Consider the following 12,301-nt stretch of genomic DNA (forward strand, 5'->3'; position numbering starts at 1 on the left):
TGGACCTGGATTTCAGTCGTCTCTGAATTGCAGTAGTCCATTTGGCTTTTGGTTTTCTTGCTGACTCTGTTGGCAAAGTTGAACAGCTCTTATTCGTGTGTTTTCTGTGTTTTCCAGTTGTCCAAACGTTTTGCCAGTCACTGGGTACAGTCACATGTCTATTGATTACAGGTGCATTCCCTCTGTTGCTGTTTTTATTTTTTATAGATGAAAGTTAAGAGGTACCACTTCCTGTAGATTATCTTTGTAGCTTTCTAGCCCTGCATAAATTTTGTGTAAGATGTGTAACCGCATGGGTGTCACTTGGGACACAACATGTGGTTGCATATTTTTTACTTCTGTTATCTTATCAGTTTCCTATGCAAGATGTTGTATGAAGCTTTATTTTTTCATTTTTCTCTTTCCAATAAACACTACTAAGGAAAAATGTCTGCTGTCTAAAAATAAAATCACACATCAGGGCAGCACCTTGGCAGTGCAGCTGCACTTTCTGTGCTAATCAGCCCCCAGCTCTGTAGAAACCAAGGTTACCTACTGCTGTGACTATGGTGATTAGTCAGACTGCCTGTGAACAAAGATTAAAAGATGGTTATATAGCAAGCCTGATTGTGTTTATGATAACAAAGAAATATCACTCTTCAATGACTGTTGCGATTGAAGTAGTTACTCAAGCATTTTCTCATATGAGTAGATAATGTCTCTTACTTTTTTAGAATTGTCTCCCATATGATTATGTGTTTCCGTTGTTCCTGTTTGCACCACAGCAAAAAACTGTCTGTAGTCAGTCTGTTTGTATTTGACCACGATGAGAAAAAATGAGAAAAAAAAAATATTAACAAAATCTCCTTCTTGCCTCTGCTGCTCTAAATTTAATCCACAGAATATGATGTGAACAGCTGTGGTGTGACAGAGCTTTCTATCAAAGAAATAGTCCCTGTGAAAACTGCTGACAGCACTTTATTTTATTACTAACTTGTCAAATGTTAATACCCAACACTTGTCACTGCAGTGTATAGCTATACAGCATTTTATGCAAGCCAAGAAGTTAATAAAAAAAATCTACCAGATTCTGTGCAGCTCCCTCTTGAGCCACAAAATGCTTCAAACAGTTGTTGCACATATGCAGCCGTTCTCCCGACTGAAACCTTTTTAAAACAGGGTTTAATATCTAATATGATATCCCCATTTGATCTTTGATCAAAAACTAATTATGCGTAATGTTCTTAGCTATTTAACCTCTCAAACTGTAGACATTTTTACGTATACATTCTACTTCATATTTTCACCTGAACAATAAAGAAGAAAATCCTCAAATTCAGTCAGCAACAGCTTTAAAATGGAAGATAAAGAACAACCTTGGGTTTCTGCGACCTTGTTTAAAGAGCAGAGTGACATTTAAAAGATACAAAAAGCTGATATCGTTCATGTCCACTTTGTCAAAACAGTAAATTTTATAGAATGAACAACAATTATCACAAATTTTCAGTGGTAGGTATGTCAGCTCTGATGCAATTAAAACAATGAGCAAGAAAAGCTTCATCCATTTTGTTTTTTTTTTTAAAACTAGGTGGCCTATTCAATTAAAGTGTCATACTAGGCATCCCCCCAAAAAGGCTTTTTATTACTTTTTATTAATGGCTTTTTATAACCCCCCAAAAATAATGTTTTTATTACAGATAAAATCCCATTATAGGGACCTCCGGGGTGGAAAGGATTAAAGCTGGAGAAATCAATATTTCTACATTAATAAAGGGTCTAATGATAATGCCAACAAAAAGATTGTTGCTTGTAGTCTCAAACCAACTTAGAATCATCAACAAACTCGTTTTACTTTTTACTCTTCGCTCTACTGAGCTTTGTTGCCTCTTTTAAGTTTTGGATCACCCTAATCATCATTACAATCACCCTAATCATCTCTATCATCAGAGCTATTCAAGTAAGGATTTAAGTAAGCAAGTTTTCAGCCAAAAGCTCCACAATCCAACTAGCTTTGCTGCTAAAGAGACCAAAAGGATACTGAGATACTGAGACGAACACAAATCTCAGAGAGTGATTAAATATTTACTACACATAATTTGGGGGTTGCAAACAAAACTGTAAAACGATGCAGTATTTTCTGTCTGCTGGACAGAAATCTGTGCATATGCTTGGTGACAGTACTTCAAAGGTGTATTTCACGTGCATTGCCGTGGCTTTTTATTGGTTATCAATTTTGGGAGGTCAGAGTAAATTTAAAAAAGGACATCTACTGGATAATATCAAGTAGGAAAGCATCAATGTTAAACAAAGTTGGGGAACTTTGCCAATTACAAATTACCACCTCCAGTCAAACTTTGAGAATGAACCAATCTGAGCCGGATTAGACTGACATTATAGATGAAAGATAAAACTACTGCTCAACTCATTCAATCAAACTTTTGTGTCACATCATTTCAGGTATATTTTGCCGCACACCGTGATTTTGTCCTTGGGTAACCCTCTGGCTCCTGGTGAGCCGGAGAAAATCACCCACAAAACAACTTCTTGACGCCCAGAGGATTCACAAAAGCTCTTTTGAGCACCTTAAACTGAACCACAGCTGATCGATTCCTACTCTTTGCAAAGGAATACAACGTCTTATGTAGATGACCAAGGTTTGAATGGGAAGAAAGGATCCAATTTCTCCCCTGGACTTCGCAGCTGTCAGAAGATAGGCTTTGACTGACAGCTCAGTGGTGCACGGATCCTGCAGCTACTTAAAGGACAGCCACAGAAGTAAACAGCATCAGGCTTATCAGAGCAAAGCAGCAGCTCGGAGGGCAACAGTTTGGCTGAAAAGGAGGGACTTAAGGCAGGGGAGTGTGCAAACAGCCCTCTAAGTGAGCTCTAAGCCACAGCCTATATATCACCTTGGTTATGTTTCCTGTCTCTCATGACCTTAAATACTAGACACGTGGGTGAAATCCAAGGTGTTGTCAACTGATTTCCAAATGACACTAAATGTCCCCTTTAATTCTTCTATCAAAATCAAATTTCGATGCAAAGCCCCAACGATTAGCTGTGTTGTAGTTCGAGTGATATCTTGCTAGCGGGGATTCACACAGACATACTGACACGATACATTCTACTTTAAATCAAGAATGTGTCCAAAAAACTTCACTTCTGCTTGTCAGACACCTTTTTTTAGGCTCTGCTGCAAAGGGAATCAAATGTATTAGATTCCTTTTCTCAAACGGGTCTTATCTATTGGGCCATTTTCTCCTTGACAAGGAGCTTTGCGAAAATCTCAAACAACTAAGTTGCAGAAATAGACTCCTGCTGCTTATAAATTCTAAAGCATATCATGCCCAATCTCTGTCCATCCAACCAAAAACCAGATTGATATCACCCATCATTCAAACTTTACAGAGTTCATAATATTCACTACTCTAACCAGTCAAGATGGAGAGAGATTTTGTCAGTCACGTTTACAAACATAAAAAACAGGCTACCAGAGTTGTGAAGTCTATTTTCCTCTGCTGATACAGTTGCTTAAGGCAGTAATGCAATCTCTGTACAACTGCCAATGTATTTGTAACACATCATGTCCTCCCCTGTAGTGTCTGCAAGATAAAATAAAACCACATGCTGGGTGGGAACATGTGCATCTGTATGTGCATATGTGTACAGCACATGCCATCGTGCGGTCTCAATGAGATACCGTGTGTGTTCGTCTTTGCATGTTTGTGACACCTGTTAAGAAACAGACAATGTTGCAGGAAGATGGATGAGAGATGGATCGTGAAGGACTCAAACGATTAAAAGAGAGCAGCCTAAGAAGCAGACTGCACCACCTCAGTGAGAGTCCCTCACCTGCTGTCCTCCTGGCTGATGCTCATATACATTTCCCAGGTAGTGTCTTCCGCAATCCCCCCGTGAGGCACCAACAGACTGATACCTGCAGAGAAGGGGGAATGCAAGAGCTGATCAGCACACAGCCCGACATGCAAACACATGACACACACCTGCTCAGCTGTCAGCTCTCCTTACTGAGGGTGACAGCAAGAAAGGTGACGGCCCAAGAAAAAAGGTGATGGAAGCAAGTCTCAAAGGCCTTGTGAATCAATGCTGCCAGCACTCTGTTTGCCACAAGCCGACACACACACACACACACACACTCACTCACTCACTCACTCACACACACACACACACACATTCTCGCACTTATTGCTGAGTAAGGACCGAGTAAAACTACTGACAAAGTGAGGACCAGTATTTCTGGTTCACTTAGAAACAAACAAAGTGTCATTCTAGACACTAGGTGGCATAGTGATCCAATACACTGCTTCAGATTTTGAGAAGCACAAAAGATTCGGAAAAAGTTTTGAACTCCCAGAGTGAGGACCGGACATATGGTGTTTGTCTTTAGAGGACTAACAGTATTTTACTGGTAATATGAATTGAAATAAACTTTAACTGGAATAATTGTGATAAAGTCTATCATCATTTCATATTGTTCATGTAAATGATAACTTTAATACTACGCTCCATCCCTGTTTTGGTCAAACAAGTTGTCAGGTTCTTCACAGAATATACATTTTCATAATCTGAAATGACACATTTATCAAAATCGTAAAGAATATAATAATTAATATTATAATCCAAATAAAACATAATGGCTTTAAAAAAAATTAAATTCACAAAACAAGGATTGGTATTCTATAGTTAAGGCAAATTGCCTGCATCAATCAAGTTCTTTATTTCCAAATTTAAACATGGAAAACATTAACAATAACAAAGAAGTCCTGTTGAGTTCAAGGCATTAAAAAAAAAAATACATTTTTTATATAATCAACAAAAAAGCATTTTAGAAGTCCTGTTGTGTTCAAGGCATTGAAAAAAAAAATCATTCTTTCTATAATCAACACATAAGGACCTTTTACAAGTCCTGTTTAGTTCAAGGCATAAAGGTCCTGTTTAGTTCAAGGCATAAGGGCTTTTCAGAAGTCCTGTTTAGTTCAAGGCATAAGAGCATTTCAGAAGTCCTGTTTAGTTCAAGGCATAAAGGTCCTGTTTAGTTCAAGGCATAAGGGCTTTTCAGAAGTCCTGTTTAGTTCAAGGCATAAGAGCATTTCAGAAGTCCTGTTTAGTTCAAGGCATAAGAGCATTTCAGAAGTCCTGTTTAGTTCAAGGCATAAGAGCATTTCAGAAGTCCTGTTTAGTTCAAGGCATAAGAGCATTTCAGAAGTCCTGTTTAGTTCAAGGCATAAGAGCATTTCAGAAGTCCTGTTTAGTTCAAGGCATAAGAGCATTTCAGAAGTCCTGTTTAGTTCAAGGCATAAGAGCATTTCAGAAGTCCTGTTTAGTTCAAGGCATAAGAGCATTTCAGAAGTCCTGTTTAGTTGAAGGCATAAGAGCATTTCAGAAGTCCTGTTTAGTTCAAGGCATAAGAGCATTTCAGAAGTCCTGTTTAGTTCAAGGCATAAGGGCCTTTTAGTATGCCAATTTCAATGTCAATGTTTTTATGCCAATTTAATCAACAAAAAAGCATTTTAGAAGTCCTGTTGTGTTCAAGGCATTGAAAAAAAAAATCATTCTTTCTATAATCAACACATAAGGACCTTTTACAAGTCCTGTTTAGTTCAAGGCATAAAGGTCCTGTTTAGTTCAAGGCATAAGGGCTTTTTAGAAGTCCTGTTTAGTTGAAGGCATAAGAGCATTTCAGAAGTCCTGTTTAGTTGAAGGCATAAGAGCATTTCAGAAGTCCTGTTTAGTTCAAGGCATAAGAGCATTTCAGAAGTCCTGTTTAGTTCAAGGCATAAGGGCTTTTCAGAAGTCCTGTTTAGTTCAAGGCATAAGAGCCTGTTTAGTTCAAGGCATAAGGGCCTTTTAGTATGCCAATTTCAATGTCAATGTTTTTATGCCAATTTAATCAACAAAAAAGCATTTTAGAAGTCCTGTTGTGTTCAAGGCATTGAAAAAAAAAATCATTCTTTCTATAATCAACACATAAGGACCTTTTACAAGTCCTGTTTAGTTCAAGGCATAAAGGTCCTGTTTAGTTCAAGGCATAAGGGCTTTTTAGAAGTCCTGTTTAGTTCAAGGCATAAGAGCATTTCAGAAGTCCTGTTTAGTTCAAGGCATAAGGGCCTTTTAGTATGCCAATTTCTTTTTCATTTTGACAATGTCATTATAAACAAAATATTTAACATCTTTCCATGTTCGTGCATTGAGAGTTGGTTCCTCTTTTTCAATGCACAGCACGCAGTCGTCTTTTGCTGGCACCCTCCTCAGTGCAATAAATTTGTTCATCTGTCTTTGCACTGCAGACCTCTCTTGGTTCGTCCATGGTCTTTTCTCGTGCTTTTTAGATGCTTCTATGAATCAGGAAACAAAAGAGTAGATTAGAATTTATGTTTACCCATTTTAAACCAATATATTGATAATGTGTCAATTACAATAACCTACATTTATGCAATTTTTTTTACTTTGCTGTCTTCTGACACTCCAATAACGTTACTTTTCTTCAGAGTTATGGCTGACAAAATTTCCACCAATTAAAAAATTATTTTAGGTCAACTGTTCAACAGAACAACTTTCTATGCACCCAAAAGTCTCAAAGCCATCCCACAGATGTAGCAGCTGGCTTAGCCTTGCTCAAAAGGTTTCTATAAAATCTCTGTTGCTTTCATTCTCTCTGGTTATTGAGATTACTTTCTAGTCAAATAAAATTTTGTTTATATTCTGCACAACCCATTTTCTTTGGACAATGTGCTTTTCTGTTTCTTTCACTTTAGGACATCATATACAATAATATACAAGGACGAGGGCATAAAATAGCAGTAGTTTGTGTTGAAGGCATCGTCCACATTATTTCTTTCAATGTTTAGAGGAGCAGCACTGCAGAGTAGCTAGAAGATATCCAGGTGAAAGGTAAGATACAGGAATTAAAGCAAGAAGTTAACAAGAAGGTATTTGCAGCTTTATGTGTATTCTCACTAAAGATTTAAACATGTTAATGAAATGGTAAACTGAGATTGTCATCACCAACAGTGATGATTTGTAATCACCACTTGTTGAATTATCACTAAAGTAAACTTTAGTGATAATTCAACAAGTGGTTTTTGAGAGATGTCAACTTAAGTAATCTGATTTCTTTTCACTGAATTCTAACAACAGAGATAATTAAATAGATGTGAGGATCTATTTTTCTGGTGAAAAATTAAAACATACATTAATAATTGTCTATCTCTAACAAAGGGTGACAATATGCACAATTCATTAATTATCTGTTTTACAAGCTGAAGACAAACTAGAACGCCATCTCTACAAGCCTCACCCAGCTAATGCTTTAAATGAAAATAAAAACATTTTGTTGATATTGATATGTCTACGAATCAATGACACCTAACCTTCCAACATGATTAAAACCCTACAGTAGAATCAGTCATCTGGTCCCATGATTTGTCATCTAGTACCACTTTACAGCTAGACGGCAATCAGACAATGTATGAATTTTACCATTTCTGGTCATTCTCTTCATGGCTTTCTTAACATGTGGTCTTGAGGTTGAGGGTTCTTCTCCATCTGAAAAGAATGACATGATACACAATCAGTCCTGAACTCAGACTGAGAAGTTTACCTGTGTTAAAGGTGTCTGTATATACCTCCATCTTCACCCGACCCATCATGATCATCATCATGTCTTTTGCTTGCAGACCGAGGTCTTTTCTTAACATGTGGTCTTGAGGTTGAGGGTTCTTTTCCATCTAAAAATAATGACACGGTATACCATCAGTCCTGAACTTGAACTTACTTAATTTATGTTTATGCATTTGGCAGACGCTTTTATCCAAAGCAACTGACAGGTAGGGTAAGGGGGTCTTGCCTAAGGACCCCTACTGGAGGTTGTACCTTTCATGCAGGGGATTTGAACCCTGGTCACCAACATAAAAGGTGGCAATCTTACCACTACAGTATACACAACTAACATTTTAAGATTTAGGTGCTCGTGGAATTTCTCCTCTTGAAGTCTTGAATGAAACAGCTGAACTGATTATTGTGAATAAGTGTTGTTCTGAAACACATTTAAATGAGCTGTTCGTGAGTGACGTTCATATCGAACCATACAAGGCTGTTCTTAAATTGACGAATTTGATGTGAACGCAGTTCTCTCTCACAACACTGACTGTCATGATAAATTGTGTCTGAAGGCACCACATTCTAGTGAAGCCCACTAAACTTGCAATGATTTATGCTCCTGTCGCTGGCTTAAATACTGTACCTACAACTAATGTTTTTGTATTAGGACAATTACAGCTGAGTTGTTATTGACATGTATAGAACTATAAAGTTAAATTCCCACGACTGACAGCATGCAAAAAAGTGACTCATCAAAAGAAAAGAGCTACAAAAGAGGAAAAAAGAATGAGGCTCTTCTAAGAGAACATTTCAAAAGAGGTCATAAAGTGAGAAAATGAACATGAACCAGTTCATTTTGAGATTATCGACTTTATAATCATGGAATAGCTCAATATCAATCAGTGTGAATGTAACTTTCTAAACTGCAGTGAAGTGTTCACTTTCACAACACTGGATGTTTAATACTCACCATCATCATCTGTTCCTCCCTCTTTGGCCTTTCTCACGGCCTTGGTTGAGGTAGCTGAACGTCCTTCATCTATAAAGTTTGGCACAGTAGAAAACAGTTAGGAAACAAAAAATATTGGAAAAAAAAAATATTAGATTAAAATTAAAAGACATACACATAAAAACAGATGGACTGAGAGACAATTAAACAGATCCATGAACAATAACTGGAAAAAAAAAAAAAAAAAAAAAAAAAAAAAAATCAGAATTTTAAAATAAAACATGAACATACCAAGAACGACAGAGTCCAGGGTATTCAGAGTTTGTCCTTTAAGTGACACTGCTCCGTGCTCCATGGCAAAAAGAAGTTTTCCAATCTTTGCCACTTGAAACGTTTTGTCTGTTTGGCGATAATAATCACAGTGGACTCGTATGTCATGTCCCATGAAGCGAGCCACTTGTTCCAGTTCTTGATTATCAAGGTCAAGAAGCTGGCATAAGGTAGCAACATGTTTTCTCAGTTTTGTTGACCTAAGGAGTTCTGGATTGCTTGCCTTGCTCTGTTCAGCATATTTCCGAAGGGAGTCACATCCACGAATGTTTGTTGTTGTACCAATCCTGGCAAACAGGTATGGGTTGCCATCAAGAATCCCAACTTCAGTCCGTTTTTTGATCAAGAAATCAAGAGACATTTTTGTCCGCTCAATAAGAAGAATGGGCACTTTTCTACCTCTTTTTCCACGCGTCACTATACGTGTCAGCCTGTGGCTCATTTGTTTTTCTACTGGTGACAGGGTGTCATATATGTCCTTATTCACAGGACCCGTGTCTGCTTTCAGATACGTCTCCAAGGTTAAGCGTGATGCTTCGCCTTCACGCTTTTTATTGAACACAATGATTTGTGCGAGAAGGCTCTCACTTAACATCTTGTATGCTGCAGTGCTAGCACACTTCGTCAACTCTGTCTTTGCCTCATCCTCAACTTTCCTCAAGTGGTTCTGAAGAATAATAATATCTTCTGTTAGAGGTATGCAGTCCTCTTTGTTCCACTTCCGTTGTTCCATTGTGCTGTGTGCGTTAGCTGACACATAGTTGGACCAACAGTTTTCGAGCAACTCCTTAAATTTCTTGGCCTTCTTTTCGGTCAAAATGTCTGACGACATTAAACAATGTCCAATCCAGGATTCTGTTGCCCCTTTGAGAGAAAAGCCAATTTTGACTGCAGTAGATGGCTTTTCATATTCATTAGTGCTTGTACTGTAGTTTGACACTTTCCTTGCTGCTTTAATTGCCAGCTGAAATTGTTTTGGGTCACATATATCTTTGAGACCTTTGACACTCTTGTCAATCTCTTTGGCAGCTAACACAAATCGTCCAAGTTCTCTCATCTTTTGTGCAATGTATCTATGCTGTGATTGTTCACGTCCCTTTTTTGCAAATAATGCATCTCCATATGTACATATCATGTCGTCACTTCTGATGTGGCAGGTTATTTTATCTTGCAACATATTGTGAATGATGTTTTGAATTCCCTCTGATGATTCGCTGATTGGAATTAATTGTGAGGAAGCTTTTTGTACTCTTCCTCTTTTGCCTTTCTCCTTTTGCACTTTGTTGTCCCTGCATGACTTCACATGTCTCCAGAGTTCTGTCCTCTTAAACATTGCATAGCAGTGCTGGCATGGTAGGTAGTCCTTTACAGATGCTTTCTTAGATGGCCGTTTCCATGTCACTATCTCCCCCTGTCCTTCTTTTAAAACCTTCAGATTGTGTTGCCAATCACCATTATTGCGAAGGGATTCCAACAGGACCTTCCTTTGTTTGGAGCCAACAGGGAAACTAAAAGCATGAGCAACATCAGTTTCATCTTTGTGCTTTCTTTCTAAGTGTCTTGCTATCTTCAAATTTGGCTTTTTGCAATACAAACAGTAATGTGCTTTGTCCCAGGCTCTTCCACTACCTTGTTTTTTTTTGCTAGTGTTAATGGCAATGTGCAGGTTCTTTTTACAACTTGGCTCCCTCCTCTTCCTTCTTTTGGTTTCCTGCTCTTCAGTTCCCTGAGCATCATCTTTACTGGATGATAACCGACACTTGGCTTTCTCTGGCTCACACTTTCCTGCGGGTACCTCTTCTTCGCTGGATGATGATGTTGATGATGGGTTGTAGTCCGCGTCAGATCCACTGTTGCTGGAAACCTCTGTTTCTTCATCAAGGGCAGATTCATATGATGAGGTGGGACCTTTGTTAGAATCACTGCAGCTGGTTAGCTTCATCTGTTCAGACATGTCTGACTCGTCACGTTCAGTGGAACATGAAACATTGCGGTCTTCAACAGATCCACTGTATCCAGATAAATCTGTCTCTTCAGTAAGTGCAGGTTTGCCTGGTGAGGAGTGGTCTTCTTTGGATCTGTCCATCTCATTCCTCAAGACTGCCTCGGCAGAATTTAACTGCAGGGCAGAAAAAATAGAAAGATCAATTTATTTTGTTGCTTACCAAACAACTTTAACATGTAAGGTCATTAATTCCATTTTCTATACGTTTATTTGTGTCAAGGAATCACAATCTCAATGCTGACTGCCACATGATGACATATTAATTTGTTATAACATGTATGGATCAGTTGCTACGTGTCCTCTCCAGTCTACCCATGCCGTAGATGCATATTAGCTACATGCTACAGAAGAATACAGCAGAGCAGACAGGCTGGTGTGAATTACACAGGTTGGTAACAGTTGCTAATCAGTATAAGTAGAATAATGGTTTAATTAAACCTGTTAAAATGTATGTATACAAGTATTTTTTACACAACCATAAATACATACAGTTGCTAAGCTTATGGCAAATTATAGCAGCCAAACGCATTACATGTGCACTGCTGAACTGATACATCAAGTTATAAATACATAGTTCTTGTAATGGATGCTGTTAGCTCTGGGCCTCAACCCGAATGTTTTCTGAATAGCCACAGATTTAAAAAGAGGCAGTTAAGGGCCCAGCATGGTAGCTGCAATGGCTCGCGCGAGTAGTGTTGATGACGTCACGACCATTTATAATGGCGCTGGTCGATGCACCAGTAGTTGCAATTTTCTCCCTCACAGAGGTGTCGCTGCTACGTGAAGGTTACCGCTAACTACTCTACAACGCCGAATGTGGAGAAGAAAACAATGCTGCTCTCATCAATGATGCTGCTGCAGTATCTGGAAGATGAAATGCTGCTTAGAACCTTGCCGGCGAAAAGGCGACGAAAGAGAAAGATTACTTGCATAATATCTGATGAGCCTGCAGAAGTTGACATTTCATTAGGTGTGTTATCACCATATAGTCTGATATAGTACTTAGAATATTGTTATAGGACTTTTAAGTGTATGGTGTTACCTTTTCTTTGTTTGTTCCTTATGGAATAGTGTGCTTCAGTGGACACACTTGGGAATTATCGTTGCCTTTCAGGATGCAATAATAATAGATCGGTTTTATATAGCGCTGAATACTCAAAGCAGCTTCCAGTCAATGAAACAGCAAGTATTTTACATGATACAAACGTCAGTCATGAGCCTGTTTTCGAGTTGGTCCATCCGGTTTGTCGTTCTCCGCGCGCGCCAAGTTACAAATTTCGACTGGTGCACGACAACGCGCCGCCTTTTCATGGCATGCGCCAGGTCTGAAACGTAATTTTGACGTCACACGCCTTCCACACCGTGAGTGACGCGTCAACTATAAATCCAGCTTAATTCTTAATCAAATATTTGACAGG

The 12,301-nt window shown here is 38.5% G+C and overlaps 1 protein-coding gene across 2 annotated transcripts in view; it reads right to left on the reverse strand.

The window, feature by feature from the left end:
• The window catches only part of LOC142373232 (netrin receptor UNC5D-like), a 232,900-nt gene that overhangs the window by 21,375 nt on the left and 199,224 nt on the right, over window positions 1-12,301 (reverse strand). For both annotated transcript variants that reach the window (XM_075456393.1, XM_075456392.1), the window contains exon 12: window positions 3,832-3,916. In XM_075456393.1, the coding sequence (XP_075312508.1) occupies window positions 3,832-3,916 (85 nt within the window). The remainder of the gene's footprint in view (window positions 1-3,831; window positions 3,917-12,301) is intronic.

The sequence above is a fragment of the Odontesthes bonariensis genome, chromosome 22, assembly GCF_027942865.1.
Source record: "Odontesthes bonariensis isolate fOdoBon6 chromosome 22, fOdoBon6.hap1, whole genome shotgun sequence".
Classification (NCBI taxonomy): domain Eukaryota; kingdom Metazoa; phylum Chordata; class Actinopteri; order Atheriniformes; family Atherinopsidae; genus Odontesthes; species Odontesthes bonariensis.